Raw genomic sequence first — 24,032 nt, 5'->3', positions numbered from 1 at the left:
GGCACCCCATCATACGAAGTTCCTTTAGGTTCAATCGACTGAAGCGAACTGACCAAGCACAAGCACGGCAGCTTACGCCAATACTCGTTCCCTCCTCTCAGGGAACCGAGGTTACGTTAGTAACCGAGTCGTTCCCTATCGAGAGGTCTCTCCTATTGCGTAAGTAGCTTACGCTATGGGAACACCATGTAAAGCGCCGTGCGTGCTGACTTCAGCTCTATAAAGCCAGAGGCAGATGCCTGAGCCTTAAAGCAAAGTGATTATTCCACGAGCGGCCAATGGCGAGCTACATAATGGGATAGTATAGAGCCCTTCCAAGGTGGTCCATGGTGGGAGCTCATAGTACAAACACAAGCACATATCTTATGTACTGAGTTTTCTATGTGCTGATATGCATAAAAATCCTTTAAGTCAGTCAGAGACGGACCTTGTAAGGGAGGAGATAATGCTCAGCATATACATACTCCAGTCCATTCTACAGTCAGGCTGATAGAATGTTGGAATGCATTTTTCAATGTACTGATATGCATAAAAATCCTCTAAGTCGGGTCAGAGACGGACCTTATAAGGGAGGAGATAATGCTCAGCATATACATACTCCAGTCCATTCTACAGTCAGGCTGATAGAATGTTGGAATGCAATGAGGGGACCTGTAGGTTATAAAACCTGATAAATGTCGAAGGCGAGGCCCAGCCCGCCGCCGCACAAATATCTTAAATGGGTATCCCACTCAACCAAGCCCACGAGGAGGCCATGCTCCTCGTAGAGTGAGCTCTGGGGCATTGAAGGCCCTTGGCTTCATAAGCTAGCGCTATAGCATCCACTATCCAGCGTGATATTCTTTGCTTTGAGACTGCGAGACCTTTAGGACATTTCCCTAATGAATGTCCTTTATCAGGATTGTGCGACGCCGCTATGGCAGCCACATAGACTTTGAGCGTGGAGGGTGTGCGACCCGCCTCCAGCAGCTCTTGCAAAAAGGCGAGTACACTTGGTATCTCACACGATTTGGGGTTCAAGCTCTTGGTATCACACCAGTCACTGAACACTTTCCACTTTTGGGCATATAAAGCCTCGTAGAGGGTGCTCGCGCCTCAGTGATGGTTCTCAAAACTCCACTGGGGAGGTTCTCGGGAACCCGTTGAGGGGCCATGCATGGAGGGCCCTCCATAGAGTGCAGGGAGCTCAACCTAAGTCCACCCTGGCGATTTATATCTGAAACTACCGTCATGTTGTCCGTTCGGACCAGGGCGTGTTCAGTTTTCAGGTACGGAAGCAGGGCTCTGAGAGCCAAGGCGACCGCCTTCATTTCCAGACAGTTTATGTGTAGAGCTTTTCGGGTTTGACCAAAAGCCGGAGACAGGCCTGCCCTCGTAAAGGGCCCCCATCCTATTTTGGAGGCATCTGTCGTGATCATTTTTCTCTGCGTGTTCACGCCCAGACTCACGCCGGTTTGATACCAGTTGATGGCTTTCCAGGGCGTCAGGGCTTTTATACAGCCATGATTCGCTCTGATCAAAAAGTGGCCCGAGCGCCATGCGTGAGTGGGGACACGGCTCTTGAGCCAGCGCTGGAGAGGACGCATGTGCAACAATCCTGGCTGGAGTACAGCTGATGCCGAGGCCATGACACCGAGCATTCTTTGAAATCGTTTGACGGGGGCGCGCGCCCTTTCTGAATGATGTTGCAAGGCGTCGAATAGAGAGCGCATGCTCTGATGAGAGGCGCGCTGTCATCTGCACTGAGTCTAGCACTATTCCCAGAAGAGATATTCTGGCTGGGGGATAGCACGCTCTTTGCAAAATTGATTCTCAGACCCAGGCATTCTAGATGGCTGATAATCCAAGATCTGTGCGTCGTTAACTGACCCTCTGATTGTGCTATGATTAGCCAATCGTCGAGGTAATTCAGTATTCGCACTCTCCGCTGTCTCAAGGGGGAAAGTGCCACGTCCATACATTTACGTGAATGTACGGGGGCCAATGATAGGCGAATGGTAGTACTGTGTACTGGTATGACTGTCCCTCGAGCGAATCTCAGAAAAGGCCTGTGATGAGGTGCTATCGAATGTGAAAGTAAGCGTTTTCAAATCTACTGATAGAAACCAACCCCGGGCTGAACTTGCGCGAGGATATGTTTGGTTGTTAACATTCTGAACGAGCGAATCATAAAAGCTTTGTTCAGATGTCTGAAATCTAGGATGGAGCGGAGGCCACCATCCTTTCTGGGACGAGAAAATAGCGGCTGTAAAACCACGCCTAGCTCATAGAGGGAGGAACAGTTTCTATAAGCCCTTCTCTATCAGTTCGAGCACCTCGGTGCGTAGAACATGTGACACATCTTTCCTCACTTTCGTCTCGACCACCGCTGAAAAGCGGGTGGTCTCGTGGCGAATTGAAGTGAGTAACCGTGTTTTATTATGTTCAAAACCCATTTTGGCATGTCGGGATTTTTTCCCAGGCTTTTGCTCGCACAGATATTTGCTGAATGTTGGCTGGGGGCGTGTCGCAGTGACGTATGGGCCCCACCGGCAAATTGCCTTGTGCTAACACTGAGTTTACAGCTCCCAGAGGCTTAGGTGCACGCTGAGCAGTTGAGTGCCGAGTGCAGGGGTGCGTGTGAGCTTACAGGCACGCACGCTATCTCCGTAATGCTCGCATCGTGAGCTGGAGAAATGTTTGAAACTGTATAGACAGTGTTTACAGGTGGGGGTGCATACATTGTAATAGGCACGCGCCACTTTCATAAAGCTTCCGCTCTTAGCGGGAGTTTCTTAGCTCGTGCGTCGCATCTGTGATGCTTGCGGCATGAGACAGAGAACTGTTTGAAACTGTATGTGCAGCTTATGGGTGGGTGTACATCTACTGTAGTAGGCACGCGCCACTTTCATAAAGCCTCCGCTCATGGCGGAGTGTTTTGGCCATGCATACAGTGTTTGTAACTGTGGGAATCGCACTTTAGTGTGGACACGTGACCCCTTAGTAACACAGGCAGAAAATGTGCTAACACTGAGCTTACAGCTCTCAGAGGCGCGGGCGCATGCTGAGCAGCTGTGTTGAGTGCAGAGTGCAGGGGTGCGTGTGAGATTACAGGCACGCGCGCTATCTCCGTAATGCTCGCAGCCGGAGAAATGTTTGAAACTGTATAGACAGTGTTTACAGGTGGGGGTGCATACATTGTAATAGGCACGCGCGCCACTTCCATAAAGCTTCCCGCTCTTAGTGGGAAGTTTCTTGGCTCGCGCGTCGCATCTGTGATGCTCGCGGCGTGAGCCAGAGATCTGTTTGGAACTGTATGGGCAGCGCTTACGGGTAGGGGTGCATACATTGTAATAGGCATGCGTGCCACTTTCATAAAGCCTCCCGCTAGCGGCGGGGTTTTTGGCCATGCATTCAGTGTTTGTGTGTAGGGGTGCGTGCAGGACAGCAGGCACGCGCGCTACATTTATAGTATTTCCCGCTTTTACTGGGGAAGTGTTTATAACTGTGGGAACAGTGCTTGCGTGTAGTGGTGCATACATGACAATAGGCACACGGTCTACATTTATGGGGCGTCCAGCTCGAGCTGGGAAAGTATTCGGCACTGTTTGGACAGTATTGATATGTGGAGTCGCGACTTTAGTGTGGACACGTGACCCCTTAGTGACACAGGCAGAAAATGACTCTTGTGATTTCTGTGTGTTGCTGTTAAAACGGCATTTGATTGCAGGTGAGCGAGTTCTGTGACTGGCCCATTGACTGCTGTACAGACATTTCCAGCCGCCTGTAAGGGGACTGGGTAATGTTTTACACGTTTTCCTCGCTGCAGTGACGCATTCAGCGAACTCTCTTACCGTGCTGGTGCCCGTGCTCGTGTCCGCTAATGTCGACGGCGCGGGGTCGAAGGCCGAGCCCGGCCAGTCGTCGGATGCAGTGCCAATTGGAAAGGCTGTCATCCTTTTCACCGTCGTCCCCTGGCGCGCCGAACGAGATGAGACCCACCGCTCTGTTGGAGGGGTGCTGGTCCGTCTGCGTGAATTGGACTGGCGGCGGGGAGTTCTTGGGTGGTGGTGAAGCACGGGGACTGGCCCGGCGTGGCGTCACTGAAGTCCGCGTGTTCTGGCGGCCTCCGTGGCGGCGCTTTTTCTTCGCGCGGCTCGAACAGAGGGGCGGCAGCACGGTGGTAGCAGGCTCGTTCGGCAAGGCGGCGAGCGAGCGTGGCTCGTTGAGGCCCAGGGAGTCACATTCGGGGCATCCGCCTCAAGTGAAAGCAGCTTCTGCGTGGTCAGGTCCCAGGCAGCGAGTGCAGATAATGTGATGGTCCCTGTCAGGAAGAAGGCCTCTGCACGAGGCACAGGTCGAAGGCATTTGGAACAACGCCTCGAATTTGCTCTTTTACTAAATACAAAAAGTGTCGCAAAGGCGAACACTTGCAAAGTAGCTTAGTAAAAAGGATATAGTGATGCGCGCCGGATGGCGTAGCAGAAGGCTTCGAAGGCGGCTGAAGGCAGGCGAAAGACTCCAACAATCCGGAGGATCCAGCGAAGAGGAGGTCTTCGCTGAAGGAGATTAAATCTAAAGGAACTCGTATGACGGGGTGCCCATTATATAGCCTGGCTATGCTAATTTCGGCGGGCTCTGAGCGCTGGACAGGCGTAGCGCCCATTGGTCGCTGCGTTCAGAGTCGCCCGTCATTGGTTCGAGCAGTTGCCGCAGCACAGCCAATGACCGAGCTGCCTCGCTCATTACTGTCTGCTGTGCAGCTGCAATGCGTTTTACATAAAGACTTCAATATTTCTCGAGAAACAGAGTTTTCCCATAGCGTAAGCTACTTACGCAATAGGAGAGACCTCTCGATAGGGAACTCATGTTATCATTTACTGACTTTTATGTTGTTCCATACCTATGACTAACTTCCATGGAACACAAAAGGAGAAAAAATACAAATGTTAACCTGAATCACCATGTACTTTCATTGCATGTACATTAATTGTTACCTACAATGAAAGTGAATCATGACTAACATCTCCTTTTGTGCTCCACAGAAGAAAGAATGTCATACTGGTTTGGAACAAAATGAGGGTGAGTAAATGATGACAGAATTTTCATTTTAGTGTAAACTACCGCCTTTAAGAGTGCTAACAGCAAAGTCAATCACAAAATTTTAGTTGGGCTGAGATGAAAGTCTGAATTGAGATCGCCTATGCATCAGTGACATATCATTCTCAGTTTTTAGCATTTGAAAATCATAACGCAGCAGCATTTGTCCTCAGGGCCCCACATAAAGAAGTTTGCGAAGATCTCCTTTTAGGGAAAAGGTTTCTAATATTCAAAACACTTTTGAGGTGCTGTTGTTTAATAACCTCTCTGTGTGCAAGCTTACGCTTGTATACCTTGAGCTGTGCCATTTGAGATTTTGAAAATAGCTTTTTATGCGCGACATGTATGTCTGATTGATATTGCCCACTTTGTTTCTCTGTCACTCTAGGCTCTGTGCAGATTCCTTGGGAACGTGCCATATCCCCCAATAAAGTGCCATACTACATAAAGTAAGTCCGGACGTAAATTATCAGTAGTCTATGAACATCTGCAGCAAGACAGACAGTGTAAAACTGTGGGATGAGTATGTCAGATTATCAGGTGTAAAAAGCAAACTCAATTACTGCTCCCTGGTGCAGAAGATTATTGCACTGTGATTAAAAAAGAGCACAAAATTTCAACCGTGGCATCTCTTTTGTCACACAGCCTGTTGCGTTTTACGGATATGCGTATCATTGCATTGCATTGCGACAGCAGATATTGGCTTCCACAATTGAGAGTATCAAACTCTGAAGAGTATCTCTCTCTACCAATGTTGGGGAAGTTACAGTGAAACTGTAGCTTGGCAAGCTACAAACTTGTCATTATTTAAAGTAGTTATTTCAAAAAAGAAATAGTGTTTTACGGGGGCAATATTTTAATTAAAAATCTGATGCAATTATGTACATATGTTTATGTTTTATATATTATAATGAGATATTAATAAACTCAGCAAAAAAAAAGAAACATCCTCTCACTTTCAACTGCTTTTATTTGCAGTAAACTTAACATGTGTAAATATTAGGGCTGTTAATTTGACGTGTCAATTCAGTGCAATTCATTTTACAAAAAATAACACGTTAAAAAAAATTATGCAATTAATCGCACTTCCCCCAGACCATAATAAGGAAGAGTCCTGAGAAATGCCAGCTTGTAGTACCACCTGTTTACTCCAGAGGGCAGTAAGCGAAATTTCAGCTGTATGAGCAACGCACTGTTTATATAGTGAAGAAAAATACCCTTGAGCAGCAGAACAACACAAACACAAAACGCGTTATGTTCTTGCGTTCAAAACACTTGAAGGAGCGCAAATGCGAACTAAGAGATCTCAAGATGTGTTTAAAGATTGAGTATTAAACTATATTTAACTTGACACAGTGACCTAAACATTTTATGTTTATGATGCAACGCACACGAGACACTAAACTTGCTGGCGCAGGGTGTGGCTGGACTTCCAAAATTTGGAAGTTACCCATTAATATTTAATCACGAATAAAATCAAAGCAATATCCTTCAAACTTATTTATAAGTACTACCTAACTAATTATTTTCGTGTAGAGAGATTTAATTGTGATGTCAATATATTCTGTACATTTTATGGTCTGCAGGCGGAAAGATTTTTTCATTTATTTTGGAGTCCCTACTCGACTTGTTTTTAGTCTGATTTCTGCAAGATTGTTAGATATCATATTATTCCCAGCTTTCAACTTTGTTTTGAAAATATTTTATTAAATTTTTTTTTAAGCTATGACATGTCTCTTCATAAGGAATATTATTTGATTAATGTTCTGCTTTTGTTGGCAAAGTTTAGTATTCATAAATGTAAGTATAGTGGTTATAAACTTTTAGTTTTATTTCCAATTTGAGTAACAAGAAAGCTGTAAAGTGTATTGAAATATGTAAACAATTTTATATTTTTATTAAACTGTTTATTTATTTATTTTCCTTTTTGTTGGTGTTTGTTTTAATATACCTCTTGGTTCTAGATGTAAAAGTTTTGTAAACATTAATAATAAAAAATAATAAAAAATAAATGTCTGACGCAGGTGGACATTGACGGGTCCTTAAACAACCCCTCATAATAAATCTCGAACTGGTTGACAAATTCACTTGTGAAATGGATTGCTGTGAACTTTATGCCAATGATTGACTTATGATCAATAATATGGTAGTAAACAATTCATTGTATTCTAAAGCCGCTTTTGTATTGTCTTGTCAATGATTAACACTTCTGCTACAAGAATGTAATGCATTGTAATTATCTGAATATTTTTTATTTATATATATATATCATTTTTAAATATTTAAAGATAACTATGTATAATTATATATTGATATAAATATGTATAATCATGATATATTGAATTATTGTTATATGAGTGGCTTTCTCAGCAAATATTTGTATAAGCGATTAATCACGATTAATTAATCAGGACACTGTGCGTTCCAGTTGTAACGCAGGCAGTTGGTGTTGCCATCCTGTATCTGTCCCACAGGTGTGATATTCGGATGTACCGATCATGTGCAGGTGTTGTTACACATGTCTGCCACTGTGAGGAAGATCAGCTCTCCTTCCTGTCTCTCTGTTGCACTGTCTTAGGCGTCTCACAGTGCAGATATTGCAATTTATTGCCCTGGCCACATCTGCAGTCCTCATGCCTCCATGCAACATGCATAAGGCACATTCAAGCAGATGAACAGGGACCCTGGGCATCTTTCTTTTGGTGTTTTTCAGAGTCAGTAGAAAGGTCTCTTTACTGTCCTAAGTTTTTATAACTATGACCTTAATTGCCTACCGTCTGTAAGCTGTTAGTGTCTTAATGATCGTTCCACAGGTGCGTGTTCATTAATTGTTTATGGTTCATTGAACAAGCATGAAAAACATTGTTTAAACCCTTTACAATAAAGATATGTAAAGTTTACACTATATATACATATACAGTATATACTGTATGTCTTTATAAAAAAATATGAATGAATTTATTTAAAATGTACATATATAAAATGTATATATGAAAGTAACTTTATAATAAAATGTTATAATAAAAAAAATATATTTTAAATGATAATAAAATTAATATATATAAAAATAAATATATAAACAATTGTATTTATATTAATATATAACTTAATTAGAGTCATATTTTTCTGGTACAAATTTTTTAGGGTTTTTGAATGAATTACCAATTTCCATTACAGTAACAACATTAAACTTAAACAGATTAATAAAAATACTAGAATACACTATTTGGGGCCATTCACACCAAATGCGTATTTCCGTCTATCCGCACTGTTTTTCAATTGTTTCCATATGTAATTGCACCTGGTCTACCACATTGTCTTTCATGGTATTGTCTTTTGACTGTGAGCGAATACAAATGTGTTTGATGCATACAGCTGCTTTGTGATGGGCCTTCACTTTTAGGACAGTCAGTGGCAGGCGCATGTGCCGACGATGCACACGGATGAAAAATCTTGGCTGTACGTGGACAGTCCCTGCAGAATGTGTTGATGACGAAATTTGTGTCAGACATACTGGGCGCAGAGCGATTGGCAACTTATTTTACAGTAACCATCTGAATTCAATCATTTATTAGAATGGATTGTACTTTCCAATGCTACATTATGTATGAAAGAGATTAGTAGATTTAAAAAAAACAATCTACTTCAACTTAAAAAGGTAAATGAAATAACTGCATAAAGTTTTAAATCAATTCAATGGTGGTGGTTTTACAAATCGTTTCAAGTCATAATTTTACATCTAGTCTATTTTGTAAAATAATAAGTTGAAATGATTTGTTAAGCCATGTTGATTTTACTTAAACATTTAAGGCAGCAATCAAACATGTTTTTAAGTTGAAATAGATTTTTTTACTGTATGGGTCAACTAGCTCTGCTGTAAAACTGCATAAAAACCAATGATGTACCATTGTTAATGCTACACGGCTACTTGTTTGGAAAAAATCATTGCTATTTTTGACTAAATTACTCTGTAACACTTCTTCCCACTATGTTTTCTCTCACTAGCCCATATGAGCTGTCCAAAGGGTAGAAATGATCCAACTGAAGGTGTTCAAGTCGCTAGCCATTCGATTTAAATGATTAGTGAGTGAACAGTTGGCAAACTTTCCGCGTCAGGTCCCCTCACTTATTTATTTGATCCTATCATTTATTCATCTAAGATCTTTATTTCACGGCTCTCCCCTCTACCGCTGGTGCTGTTCAGTGCAGGCAGACACTAGCACAGGTGGTTGTTGTAGTGTTTCATGCAGGAAAGTGTGCAGTACACGTGCATCGGTTATGTTTTAAAGCTTTTACTTGCCTGTTTGTCTGGTTAACAATCATGCTATATTGTGTATTTTGTTGATTAATGTTTTTCATGTCTTTTATTTTGAAAAGATTAGTTCCTGTTTCATGTCATGTGATTTCATGTTTCCCTCCATGTTTATATGTCTTGTTTGCATTGGCTGTTTGTCTTGTTATCTTGTTCTGTTCTGGTCTGTCTGTTCATTGGTTCCTTCATCATTGTTTTACCCCTTGTCCATGTATTTAAGCCCTCATGTTTACCATTTGCCTTTGTCAAGTATTGTTTGTTAATGTAACGTTGTTTCCATGTCAAGTCAAGCCAAGCGGTTCAAGTTTTGATCGCGTTTATAGTTAGGGTTTCTGGTTATCATGATTGGAAATAAACTGCACTTGGATTTCTCACATCATCATCGTCATTGCCATCACTAACATTTCACATGCTATAGTATGTGCAGTAATCTGAATTTCATGAACCTAGGACAGCTCTTGTGTTTGAATAATGGAAACTCTGTATCATTTACTCACCCTAATTTTGTTCCAAACTGGTATGACTTTCTCTTGTTTCATGGAACACAAAAGGAGACGTTAAACAGAACGGTATGAACTAACAGACTCTTGAGTAGATGATACAGAGTAAATGATGATACAATTTTGGTGTGACCTATCCTTCTGTTTATTTTCCTTCTGTTTCCCTCTTCTCTCTCTCTCTTTTATTTCTGGCTTCCCTGCTCTCTCTCTCTCTCTCTCTCTCTCTCTCTCTCTGTTTATAGCCACCAGGCCCAGACAACCTGCTGGGACCATCCAAAGATGACTGAATTATACCAAGCTTTGGGTGAGGCAATTAAGCTCTGGGCTTACAGTATATCTTCTCTGTGTCTTCTCACCAGGGAACTGTAGTGTTGACACCCACAATCTCACTAACTTCAATTAGAGTATGGACACACACATTGAGCTCTATTACTTTACCTGGACCTCTAATTACAACCCAATATTTCATCCCATTCCAGAAATGTAGACAGCTCTCTCGTTAACCCAAGGGCAACCAGATGATTGAGTTGCATGCTTCTAATTAATAATGATTAAAGGGCATTTGATGTGTATTTATCTAATGTGACACAGGATGTCTAAACACTCTGCACACCATGACCATCAATCACTTAATTCATATGTTAACATTTTTTTTTGTCTTAAAACAGTTCATTTAGATGTTACAAACACACCAGTGGTTAGTGACTGAGACCCAGTGCTTTCTGTTTGCTGTGATCTGGTCTCAGCTCTTCATTCACAAATAAGTTTTCTATTTTCCTTCCATCATTCCTGCTCTTTTCTCACAGCGGATCTGAACAACATCAAGTTCTCTGCATACCGAACGGCCATGAAGTTGCGGCACGTGCAGAAGGCATTAAGATGTAAGTAAAGGAGAAGCCCCCCACGCTGATTTGCCCTTTTCTATCTGCTTCTCTCTGAATGCATCATTCATTGATTATTCGTGGACGTGACGGCCCTGCTGTGCACCTCTAATCTTCATTTTTCATTAGAGCCCAGTGGTTTTCATGCAGCTTAATTAACCCTAATAATTGGTGGGAATGTGCCTTTTCAGGGAGTGTTATCAAGAAGTACGATTGAGGAATTAAATACAGTTCCTCAAGTGACACTTTTTGTGGATGTAGGTTTATCTGTCACTGCCCAGACAAAGGCTATGATCAGAACGCACACTGTGCACTGTATGAATAGACTAGTTGGATGAAATACTGCATTTGCATACCATTTTCATTGTGATGGATGAACCAGATGTACTAGCAGACATTATTGTTGATATCTCTTGACAAACTATGTGATCAGACTGCCAAAAAATATATTTTGTACAAAAATTGCTAAAAAAAAAACTTTAAGAATAATGTATCTATTGTTTCACTTAAAATATTTGGCAGTATACAGTGTATACTGTACAGTATTCAGTAAATAGTAAGCCAGTATTCCATTTTGAACATAGTCAAGAACTCTCTCTTGCTGGCAATACTCATCTTCCTTTCAACCTCTCTGCCATCTGTATACACAATATGAATATGTCCCATATGGGTATAAGAAGTGTGGACAGGTGAATCCATGAAGAAAATATGCTGAAATTGTTCAGGCTATATTAGCACAAGGTGAACCCCCAACTGAGCACAGCATGCGCCTTTTAGCGTCTCTCAGAAAAACATATATCTCTCGATCTTTCCTGCTTTCTCTCTCTCTCTCTCTCTCTCTCTGTCCCCCTACCTACACAATTAAATTTTAAAAAGTACTTTCTTGGTATGATTGTTTTGCAAACTATATGGCCAAAGCATCAATGCGCGCACACACACACAAAGAAAGAAAGAAAAGATAAAAAAACAAGGTGCCAGACTTGCTAATAAAATGTATAAAAATATCACTATACATTATGAAATTAAATTAAACTAAAATAGATAATTTACAGTATATTAAAGTAGTTGACATTAATCACAGTTCAGGTACAGTAGGTTCAGTTCAAATATAAACATTCTCTTTGCTCTCCTGGTTTGCTAGTTTATTTCATTAGCAGAATTAATAACCAGGCTGCTATAGTAACTGTGCTGTTCTGCCAGCCTGGCTGTGGTGATTGAGGATGGATGTATAAAAATCTGCAAAGGCCTGTTAGTGACTGCCTACCTAATCCTGAAAGCACCCTAGCCACTCAGCTTCCATAGTTCAGCTCATTATCTCATTATCCAATTAAGGATGACATCAGCATTCAGCCTTAACCCTATACTCTCACTGCTGCACTTGAGCTGGCCTGAGAAAATGATGTTAGAGCAGTCAAATCCAATTAGTTCACACTCCACACACATCTTTTACACCTGAGAGAGTTGAAAGAGTGGAAATGGGCAAATATGCATCTGGTCAGTGTGTGTGCACGCACGTGCGCAAGGTAGTGATATGAAAGTACAGATTCTTCAGGACCAAATCAATATACAAAATAATAATAAAAGAAACCGAATACGGTTTGTCAAGACAAACTTTGATGTTGGCTTAACAAAGACTTCTTTTAATATTGTTTAAAAGTTGGAAGTTTAAACTCCAGAGACCCGAGCGTGTTACTGCTGTACGCATTTTTCATTTCCCTAGCGCCTAATAAACATGCATACCAATCAAAAATTAACAAAGAATTCTGATTCAAAGTAATGGCCAGCATCATCCAATCAATGCCAACCATATTAAAATAAAATTTAGCATTATAAATTCTGAATGTATGTACTGTTTACCGTTGTCCCATGTCTGCCAAACATGTTGAGTGGTCATCATCTGCAGCCTGAAACTGGACATTTTTGGTCAGATGTTAAGAGTGAATGCACTTGGCTGCATAGGAAAGCTATTGGATGCTCCCTATTTAGTTAAAGACTTGACTTCAAATGTGCTGCCTTTCTGCATTGGTCTCAGAACAGTTCAAAATACACAATTCTAACTCCATATAAAGCCTCTGAAAGCATCATTTCTTCAGCTTTTGGATTAATTTATTGATTCTTAATGCGAAAATGCACAGTAAATATAGGATTTCTTAGGTGCGTGATAGTTTTGCGATAAATCACTAAAATTTTAAGTAAAATTAAGTAAAAACTTAATTAGGTTTCTTACATGATGTAGTTTTGTTGGCGTTTCTCCCAAAGACAAACTCTGCTGAGATCGGCACCATATTGTTTTGTCACATGACTTGGTGCATCAAAAGTTGAACCCTTTTCTGAGAGCCTAGAGTGCCCTGAGCTAAGATCAGTTGGTTTAAATTAAATTATGCATAGCGAAGTCAAAACACAGTAACATTTTCCAAACTGCTGTTTTGGCCCTTGAAGGGAACTGTGGCCACTCGAAAGGTCAATCCAAACGATATTTTTTTTTCACAAAGGACACTTCCCCAAGACTGCTAGCGAAGGGTACATTCATACAGTTATGCTATGCTGCCTTCATAGTGCCCACATGAAGAGATCTGTCCTTCGAAGTGAGAAAGGCATAGGGATGATCACATTTGATTGTAATTCACCCAATGTCTGTGCAGAAGGCGCGGGATTGCATGAGTTTAAAGGTTATAGAGGTCTTACAGAGACAGTTGGAGTTTGAAATCACAAACATTCTGTGACAGAGTCTTGGCCTGTTTGAACATTCTGTCAATATAAATCTATGGTATTTTTTTGGATTTTCTATTATCCCCTTGAGAAAACCATAAGTCCGATCAGTTAAAGACCTGTAAGTCTGTGCCAAGTTTGGTGGATGTAGCTTGAAAGCTGTATGAGGAGTTACAATTTATATATTCGGTCTTGGTTTAGGAATTCTGTAAAAACCCTTAACCAAATCTTTTGAATAACAGAATGCCAAAATAATAACAACACCAGTTACTATACACTATTGGCAGTACAGAGTACTGGCTCAATTCAGTGCACTGTCTGACATACAGGTGGCTGATGAATGCTCACTTGTGAATGTGTACGCTCTGTGATAAGCGCTTGCGGTAATGTGGCTTTGCCAGTGAGTGCATTTCTTAGTGAAATGCCTATCTTGGTGAGGTATAATGTAAATACAGTTGGTTAGGTCTTAAGTGAAAGTAAACAGGCAGGACAAATCAGATTTGTGTCAAAATATTAGACATGTGAATTAAGCCAACAATTGACAAAAAGAAACCATGACAACCTGTACATTGTGTGTCTGTGTGTCCAGTGGACCTGTTGAAGTTGAGCAGCGTAGTGGATGTCTTTCGAGAACAAGAACTGCAGCACTCTGAACATGTGATGGATGTAGTGGAGGTCATCCACGCTCTCACCTCCCTGTACGAGAGACTAGAGGAGGAGAGGTCCATCCTAATCAACATCCCACTCTGCGTTGACATGTGTCTCAACTGGATGCTCAACGTTTATGACAGGTACTGACCATAACGCCAAGCACAACCCCTTTCGCCTGAGAGCTGTGACCCCATCATCCTACTCTCAAAGTCCTGCCACATCTGTTAACCATGGCGAAAAAACTGCTTAAACCATTCCAAGCTGATTTGCTGGTTTAGGGATGTTTTAGCTGGTCAGGCAGGGAGACCTGCCGACTGACTAGCTAAACCAGCTGAAGAAATGTGTTCAGTGTTTCAGTACGAATGGATGACACATGCTGTCATTGCATAGTTTTAGATTAAAGGACTTTACAAAAGCTCTGTTTTAAAGGTTCCACAGTAAATTAAATTACATCATGACTAAGGTGCTGGGAAGTCACACCGACAGGCAGTCCATGAGATCACAAGAGGAGTTAAAAGCCCCACTGCCTTCTGTGCCAAGGTTTAGATTGAGGACGTCAAACACAAGTCTTGACAAAGGTTAAAAAATCTAATGGATTTATTTGTGTCTGTTTATTATTATCCATCAGAAATGTGTCTCAAATGTCTAGCAGGCTCTTAACTACCTGCTACTAATGACTGGAAATCAGAGCTCTCACACTGCGAATAATTGCTATTAATTGCTTTTTTGTTTTGCTACAAACACTGGATGTGAATAGGAATGAGCAGCATGCATAAGAATGATCATAGCAAGCTCTCAGTCAAACAGAATAGCCAAACAAGCTAGAAAACATTCCCTTTAGTAGCAATACAGACAGAGGATTTCTCGTTATGCTAAATGTGGTTTGGCTGTGTTAGCTCGGGTTTCAGCAATATTTTGGAATCTGTACAGGTGTGCAGCAATCTATAAGATTGGCTGGTGCAATCTCAGTGGAGCTCCAATGCTTTTCCCAAAGGTTTTTTTTTTTAACATATGTATCTGGTGTAATGGAAAAGAATAGATAGGTTTATTTATTTAACAGCATGTGTCAGTGAATGTTGTGCATTCCTCTTACACTTCGAAGTGTGTTTTCTCTGTTCCTCTCTACAGTGGTCGTAACGGTAAGATGCGGGTGCTCTCGTTTAAGACGAGCCTGGTGATTCTATGCAATGCAGACATCCAGGAAAAGTATAAATGTGAGTAAAGCTAATTATAGTTTCTACAAATTAACCCTAATCCTATCCCTAAAACACACACACACACACACACACACACACACACACACACACACACACACACACACACACACACACACACACATACAGTATATAAGTATGGTTTTACTCTCCTTGTGCGGACATTTGGTCCCCACTATGTAGGCCAAAGCTGACCTCCATACACTACTTTCTCCATTTTGGAAGCTTTGATCCAGTAACACTGAAGCAGAAACAAAAGGATGTTTCACTGCACAAACTCGCTATCAGGAATCGTCTCATGGCCTTTTCTTTTTGATTTTCTTTAATGTCCTAAAATTTCATCTGTGGCCTAAAATTTCATCTGCAGTTGAGAGGCTGGGAGAAATTGGATTAGGGGGCAATTTATCAGGGCAGTCACAAGCAGCACCCAGTAAATAAAAGCCAGGTGCAGTGTATTGCAGAGGTCATCATAGAAAAAGATTAAAGCCAGAGGTGAACATCCTACTGTCAGCTCACCATCTGTCAAACATAATAAAAAACAAACATTGCTTCAAACATGGCTTATCCAGTTATGTTAATGTATTATTGTTTTAAGTCTTGTTTTTAACCAAGTCTTTCATAATGTGAATCATATGTGTTAGTACTGATGCAAGACATGTCATTCATTTCTTATGAATAATTTTATATTTTGGTTTGTATCTATCAAGTTCCAAAGAGGCGGAACGTATCACATGGTTATGTAATATATCGAATTTTGGGGTTCAATTTCCATAAACATTTTACATATCTTGATACAAGTACTCATACCATGATGAATTATTTCGAACTGCCAAACCTTACCAGGAGCAGATAGAGGGCTTATTGGCTATGTTACGCATGGTGCTTGTTTACGTGTGTGTGTGAAAGTGTGACAACCAATATAGATGTGCCCAGGTTGCCTCTTGTGCTATGTTTACTAGCACTGCAGATAACATTCTTACTCCTGTCAGGATCATTGTTTTTAGCGATAGCTAATGACATAAACTAAGCTGCTCTAGCGACCCTAATGGTAATGTTAAGAATAATGTTAACCTTTTGTACATAGTCGTGGCCACCCACATTCTGTTCTCTATCCCTCAGGATAATATTGCACACGAAACTGGAAAGCACTTGCTCGATCTAATAAGCATTGTTGGCTGGTTTTCCCCCTGGAAACAAAGTTGTGAGCAGTGTTGGGTAACGTTATTTTTAAAAGTAACTTGTTAGAATATTGTGTTACTCCTTAAAAAAAGGAACAAAGTTATTTTTTAATGGAAAGTAAAGTATAGTGTTACTTTTGCCTTACGTTTTTCTCACAGACACTTTCTCTTCTGCTATGCATTCCATACAAAGAAGTCATGCATTGCATACAAGTGGCATTACAGTTCATGCTAGCTACTGTAAAACACTCATCAAAACAACATACTAAACAAACGGATAATTAGAAAGTAGGTCTTCACATCATATTTATAATAAAGAATCAATAACATGAATAGGCATTATTTGTTTTTCCATCAACATGGCAGCCAGTATGAATAATGAAGTATAACCACTGTTTTACCTAAAGCAGCAAAGTCAAACACTTGAACCAGCATCGTATGTCATCGTGTGCTGTGCCCATCGACAATGTCAGAGTCAACTTGAGATGTTCTTCAGAAGTCTGATGAATAAATGAATATTTTTCACTTATGTCATCTCAGTGCATGCTTATTTTGAGTTGATCAATGGTGAGTACAGACGGCAAACTTCAAAGGCGCATTTTGATACAACTTGAATGGAATCGTTATTAATGCTACAAAAATGTCTTAAAAATGGTTTGTTTCATGAATCAAACTAATTGATTATTATAAAACAAAAATGTAGAATCTTTTTAGATACTAAGACATTTTCTCTGCATACACAATCGATGAAGAACGTTGCTTGGAGCCACTGACTCACACACTTTTCTCTTCACATTCCCAGTTAAGAGGAGCTATAATACCAGTTTGGCTGCATAAGTTAGTGAATTGAGTGAGAATTTCACCCTGTGATTTTCACCTCATGGCCAATGGAAGACTAGTCTTATAATCTAAACGCATTTACTGATTTTTTTTTTAATGCAGCGTGTATTAACACATGAGTCAACCGCATTTCACTAAACCGAATGTTGACCATATTACTCTAAAACATGAAATTCACATGCACGTTATTGAGTTGATTGACAGGCAATGTCTGTATCTAAAAGGTGATTCGCTATTTTACATGCAAGGTGGGACGTCCTTTCTACATCCATTGACTTTTGGGTGCTAGAGCTTCTTGGTTGGGTGTTTTCAATTTCTCCTGTTCATTTAAATAGAAGTGACTCATCTCTGTTTGCACACTTTTTTGCACACTTTTACTCCTGATTTCTTACAATACAGGGATATGTAGAGGTGTACAAAATCATCGCATTACTTTATTTAAAAGTAACTCCGATATTGTGGTCTAAAATAAAATGTATTGTTACTTTACTCTTTACTCAAATGTAATCTGATTACATAACACAAGTTACTTTTATCGTGTTACCCCAACACTGGTTGTGAGCACAAGTTACTATAAAATAAAATCTTGGAAAGATATACAGATTTTAGTTTGAGGAACAAGTAGAATTGTATATTCTGCTTTGTTTTCTTAGTTATGTCCATTTGAAATAGTACACACTTATTTTCTGTACTATATTATACAGTCTCTACACATTTTCTGCACATTTTGAACAAATCGGTTTCAGATAACCCTGCCCTAAACAGAACTTAGAAACAATGCAAACACTGTTTGATTGCGTCACATGACAGTCAAACAGTTCTGGCTTATTTTCTAAGTGGGCAGTTCTTGGCCAGAATAAGCTGCAGTATGTCCCTTTGATCTGGCTATGTGAGACATACAAGTCGCATGTACAAGTCACTTGTACATGCAAATCCCTCCACACTCCAACTCAACACATGTGAATGTGTGATCCATCTAGCCTCACACACAGCTATGACATGTCCATGACCTGAATATTGCATTTGTTTCACACTCAGCTTGCCCACCTCTAGATTTTTGCACACTGATGCTAACTGTGCCTTTCCCCTAATGCCTCCTTTCTCATGCAGTATTTAAGCACAGTTCCTCTGCGTCTGTATTGCAGACCTTTTCCGACAGGTGTGTGGTCCAGGTGGACTGACAGATCAGAAACATCTCAGTTTGCTGCTGCATGAAGCCATTCAGATCCCTCGACAGCTGGGGGAGGTGGCCGCATTCGGAGGTAGCAACGTCGAGCCCAGCGTCCGCAGCTGCTTTCGGATGGTAAGACTGTTTCATCAAAGCACATGCTCTCTCTTTCTGTCTCCTTTTCTCTGATATGCTGTCTGTTCTGATGATGAAAGGGTATCCTTCTACCTTTTTGGTCTCCGTGATGAGCAAATATTTTTAAATACTTGTACCATAGGCACACTTTCTCATTTTCCTTCTTTATTGCCTGTAACATTTCTCTTACTGTGTCTCCCTCTCTCTGTTAACTGGGCTTTTTCTGTGCCTCTTCTGGCTTTTGGGCTGCAGCAGTAAAGAGCTATTCTGTGACTTTATTCCACTGGGTTTTAGCAAGTCTTTGGCCAGAAATATCGGGTCTGTTCCAAAACTTGAACACTAGGGGTGTGTACTAGGGATGTGCATCTCAATAACTGAGGCAGATGCGATACGCATCTCGGTGCATAGCCTACGATACAGCAGCTTCCGATACGATAAGATTCACCAATATTACGATGCAGTGCGATCTGATTTCGATTAGATTCAATACAATGCGATTCAATGCAATAAGATGCAATGGGGAAAAATATGATGCTATGCAATTCAATATGGTAGGATACAATATGCTAATTTTTTGAGATGTATGCCAAAAACTTTTTGAGATTTTCATGAGCTGTATGCCAAAATCATCAGTATTAAAACAATAAAAGACCTGAAATATTTCAGTTGGTGTGCAATGAATCTAAAATATATGAAAGTTTAATTTTTATCATTACATTATGGAAAATAATGAACTTTATCACAATATGCTAATTTTTTGAGAAGGACCTGTATGGTCACAAATTATTGGTCACTTTCCAAATAATAAAAGTATAGCGCATCTACTAATAATTATATATAAATAAATCGTTTTTATGTTAGAAACTATGCATCGCGATACAAATGCCCATTTGTATCCGATGCACACTTTTTTAAATCGATGCATCGAATCGTTAACTTTTATGCTGATGCACTGATCAGTGAATCTTACCATCCCTACTGTTTACTGTTATTTATCGATGTTTTCAGTATTTAATGGATTATAAGTACATTTTAAAATTGAAATTTTCTCTGCAATGATAGTAATTAAAAGAAGTCTTAATGGAGATATTTTACATTTAATGCCAGCTGTAGTGCCCCTTGTGGCAATGCAGAGAAGTGCATTCTTAGGTATATCAAAATTCAATGCAGAATGAATTTGAGATCAAATAGCTAGAAGGGTTCACCATTACATACTCGCCTTAAGCCTTGTTCACTCTGACTGATTAAATAGCTGGAGGAAGCAGAGTCTTGTTTGGTTGATTGCTACTAGGCATTTCTTGATTGCTAGTAGGCTAGTAGGCATTTCTAATCATTTCTATCAGGTGATGTATGATTGGTAGTGGCAGCATCACATCACTGCTCATTAGCATAAAGTTGAGCTCCCCAATGGTCACTTATGTTGCTGAAAATTTATTGAAAATTAGTAACTTGCATTCACTTTGTCACTGCAAATCACTGTCAGTGATAATGCACCATTTCACAATATGCAAGGAGAAAGAAGAATTCCCATCTCTCATTATTCTTTAGAGGCTTCTGAAAATGCTACCGCATCTCTCTGCATCTTAAACTCCTGGCATTTAATTCTACTGATGTACTAATTATAAAATTGGTGTAGGGTACAGGTTTCTTGTAGAATGGCCTTAAACCTTTATTTTGGGGTTTGCCAGTCCTTAATTAAATCCTGTTTCATTCAGTAGTATGTGTGCGATTTCAGGCACACATAATTCAAATCCATATGTTTTCACATTTGTTCAATATCTGGCTTTTTATGGCTGGAAGGCTTGCCACTGTATTGCCAGTCAGTACCTTCCAATTATGCAATTTATCACTGGCTACATTGATCTCGTCAAGGCCATAGAATAATGCAGCTCTTCTGGGTTGTGCAAGTATGATGCTTGAGCATGTGTGTACATCAAAAGACTGGTGATTTGGCTTTGATGTGGACTGTTTGTAATATTCTCTTTTGGTATTTCAGTGATGCTTGTGGTCCAACTCCACACTGCAGACTTTGGTCTCAGACCCAGACTACAAACACTGTTTAAGACATATATACACACACACACACACACAGCTGAGAGAGTCAGGAGATGGAACACTCCAAGGGGCCATGCTAGAGATACTCGTGTTAATTATGAAGCTTTGCCCGAGCTGCAGAAAGTGCTCCAAGGAAATCAACCTTTTAATGCATTTCCAGAGCTTATTTAATGAGAATTTAGCACATTCCAAATTTTCGTGTCATCCTCTTTTATTTGGGTTAATTCCTGTCATCCGTTTACCCCCAAAATATAATTATTTCATAATTTATTTTAGCAGAATAAGTAAAACACCCAAAATATAATTATTTTATAATTTATTATAACAGAATAAGTAAAACACACACACACACACACACACACACACACACACACACACACACACACACACACACACACACACAGTGGTGCAGCTATCGTTATTAGGGCTCTCCATAGACATAATGATTTTTATACTGTACGAACTATAGATTCTATCCTCTAACCATACCCCTAAACCTAACCCTCACAAAAAAAACTTTCTGCATTTTTACATTTTCAATAAAACAAGTGTTTTGAATTATGGGGACACTAGAATGTCCTCATAAACCATATTTATAGGATAATGCTTTTGTAATTACCAGTTTGTAACCAAAAAAAAGTCCTCGCAATACATTTCACTCCACATCTGTAAATTATTAGTCAAATAAATTCCATATTGTTGGCAATAAAATTTTATTCTCTCATACTTTTAACATATTAATGTTAAAACATTAATTTGAAACATGAAAGCACAACATCATGAAGTTGCCAGCTAATTGTGCCAACCTAAAAAGTACATTTAAATTACATTACAGACATATCAGCTAATTGTGGATTAAATGTGGGTAACACTGTAATCAGGTTCTCCCAGACTGTTCATTATTGTGAAAAAAAATTTAATGCACATAACATGCCTATTTCCGGTCAAATCTCAGGGGGCTAACAGTCTTCCGATACTGTACCCAGCTAATGCAAAAGTGTCAAGAGTTATAGCAAACTACTATTCTTTCTAAAATAAAGTGATTTATCACAACCAATGTGATTTTATTTGGTAAAAGTATAAAAATGATCTCCATTACGGAGCTCCAAAGAGTAAATACATAGGTTTTGAAGCTCGCAGAACAGCTGAACACTGCTATAATGCTGTGTAAGGCTTCCACTGTGTGCAAATTATTTACATCCAGCAATTGTACAGTGATTTACAAGTGATAAATACAGTAACACATGCAATTTGAGAGCACAAACAATCACCAGAAGACAATGTGACACAGTTGCTCTGTTGCTCAGCTGAGGTTTTTGCGCAATCCACAGGGCAACGAAACATCATTGAGAAAACTGCACAGTACCGTTTTTTTGTTATTTTATTTTTTATTTATTTTATTTTTTACCCCTAGTCAAAGCATGAGATTACACATGAGTAAAGCACTACTGAGAGAGGAAAAAAATTACAGTTGAGGATTAATTGGTTTTTATTCATAAAAAAAAATAGATTGTTAATTGTTGATCATGACACCTAATACATTACTGCTATATTTATTGTGTCAAATTACTGCGTCATTAAATGTCTATCTTTTATTTTTTTGCTAATAACAGAATGTTCACTTCAAAAGCATTCGTCCATCATCAGTGTTCTCTTCAGTTCAGCAGATCCCTGCACATGCACATGACAAATCTCTCAAAACTGGACACAATTTTTATTAATGTACATTTTACTGATTATAAAAATTGTATTATACTGTACAAATACAATACAATAAACTAATATTGACCACTTTTAGACTAATTGTTTGGTTAAAGTCACTATGTTAAGAAATATATGATCGTTCACTGGAATACAGTCGGACACTGGGAGCTTGCTAAGCCTGTGCTGGTCTATGAATGTGAATATTCACCCTCATTGTGATCGAAATATCTTAAAATACACATTGTTAAACCATTCTTCTTTTTACTGGATGGAGCATCAGCTCCGTGTCTCAATGTGCGATGGATAATGTCATCCGCTAGAAACTTAAGTAAATAACGCGTGTGAATTTTCCCCCCGAGCAGCATTTATCAGTGTAGGAAGAAATTGTTTTCATCACTGCGTCGGAAGTATGCACTTTGAGGCAAAACGCGGAAGTGACCATGCATAGTCCATTATTTATGCATTACTTGTTACAATAAGAATAAGGCCTGTTCTGTGCAGTGAAGTATGTCAATCATTCAGTTTTTATTGTGACATCTTGTCATTTTCCAAGTCAGGGAATAATATAATGTAATAGCTAAATTAACTGTTACCTTTATAAAGTTATACACCTAGCAAGGAGTTCCTCTGTGGGTCCTAGTGCTTTATAAACCTGTCTGTTTTGGATGACTAATAGCATACTTGCCACCAGTATGATTTTTTTCTCTCTTCTAGGGACCTATTTTGACAGCACTTTTTTGTTGATTTTGTTTTGACGGTTTTGTCATGTATATTACAAGTGTTTTGCCAGAATTTCATGCTGGGTGGAAATGTTTCTTGTGACAAATAAATGAAAGCTATAAACACATTTGTTTTATATAGCAAACAAATATTATACTATGTCGTAGAACTGTGATCTGCAGTGATAGCTTTTTGTTGGGATAATATTCTGGTTCGACCCACATGCCCCGAAGTATATTTCCATTTGGCCCAATTGAAAAGCCTATTTCTTCGTTGATTGTATTCCGTTTCTTTGAAATGCATCTTCTGTGCTGTGCTTTACATCTAGGCCCCTGGTAAGTCAGCAATAGAGGTGTCTCACTTCCTGGAGTGGATGAGTCTAGAGCCTCAGTCAGTGGTGTGGCTTCCTGTTTTGCACCGGGTCACTGTTGCAGAGACAGCCAAGCACCAGGCACGCTGCTACATTTGTAAGCTGTGCCCTATAAAGGGCTTCAGGTGAGCTGCTGCAATGCTGAGACTTCCTGTGCAAGATGGCACAGACCTCTATCCGTGTGCTTAGCTGGTAGAATTTGTTTGGTTCTTTCAGCTGTTTTTCCTCTCATCAAGGGCATTGAGGTAACAACACTTGTAGTGGAGAACTGCAAAGGGAGTGGTTTCATTGACTGTTAATAGTATTTAGTGTTTGCAAATTAACTAGAACTGAGAAAAACTAAAGAAACTAAGAAAAAAATAAAGGTATATTCCAGGTTCCATATTTTCTTTTTACATTAAAATACACACTTTTTCAAAAGGATAGCCACAAGACATAAAGCACATGCATGTAAACATGATATTAGTGTGATAAAATCACATACAAACCTTTCATATAAGTGCTTTTATAAAATGA

General features: G+C 39.7%; 2 protein-coding genes across 2 annotated transcripts in view; one reads left to right on the top strand and one right to left on the bottom strand.

Moving 5' to 3' along the window:
• Positions 1–24,032, bottom strand: part of LOC127663229 (uncharacterized) — a 516,242-nt gene that overhangs the window by 138,397 nt on the left and 353,813 nt on the right. The gene's annotated exons all lie outside the window — the stretch shown is intronic.
• Positions 1–24,032, top strand: part of drp2 (dystrophin related protein 2) — a 261,720-nt gene that overhangs the window by 178,795 nt on the left and 58,893 nt on the right. Inside the window, exons 9-15 of the mRNA XM_052154732.1 lie at positions 5,468–5,528; positions 10,134–10,195; positions 10,698–10,772; positions 14,071–14,272; positions 15,261–15,346; positions 18,510–18,667; positions 23,475–23,641. Of these exons, the coding sequence (XP_052010692.1) occupies positions 5,468–5,528; positions 10,134–10,195; positions 10,698–10,772; positions 14,071–14,272; positions 15,261–15,346; positions 18,510–18,667; positions 23,475–23,641 (811 nt within the window). The remainder of the gene's footprint in view (positions 1–5,467; positions 5,529–10,133; positions 10,196–10,697; positions 10,773–14,070; positions 14,273–15,260; positions 15,347–18,509; positions 18,668–23,474; positions 23,642–24,032) is intronic.

This window comes from Xyrauchen texanus, chromosome 23 (genome assembly GCF_025860055.1).
Source record: "Xyrauchen texanus isolate HMW12.3.18 chromosome 23, RBS_HiC_50CHRs, whole genome shotgun sequence".
In the NCBI taxonomy this organism is placed as follows: Eukaryota; Metazoa; Chordata; class Actinopteri; order Cypriniformes; family Catostomidae; genus Xyrauchen; species Xyrauchen texanus.
The sequence above is the reverse complement of the archived record's forward strand: the minus strand, read 5'-3'. Positions and strand labels throughout refer to the sequence as shown.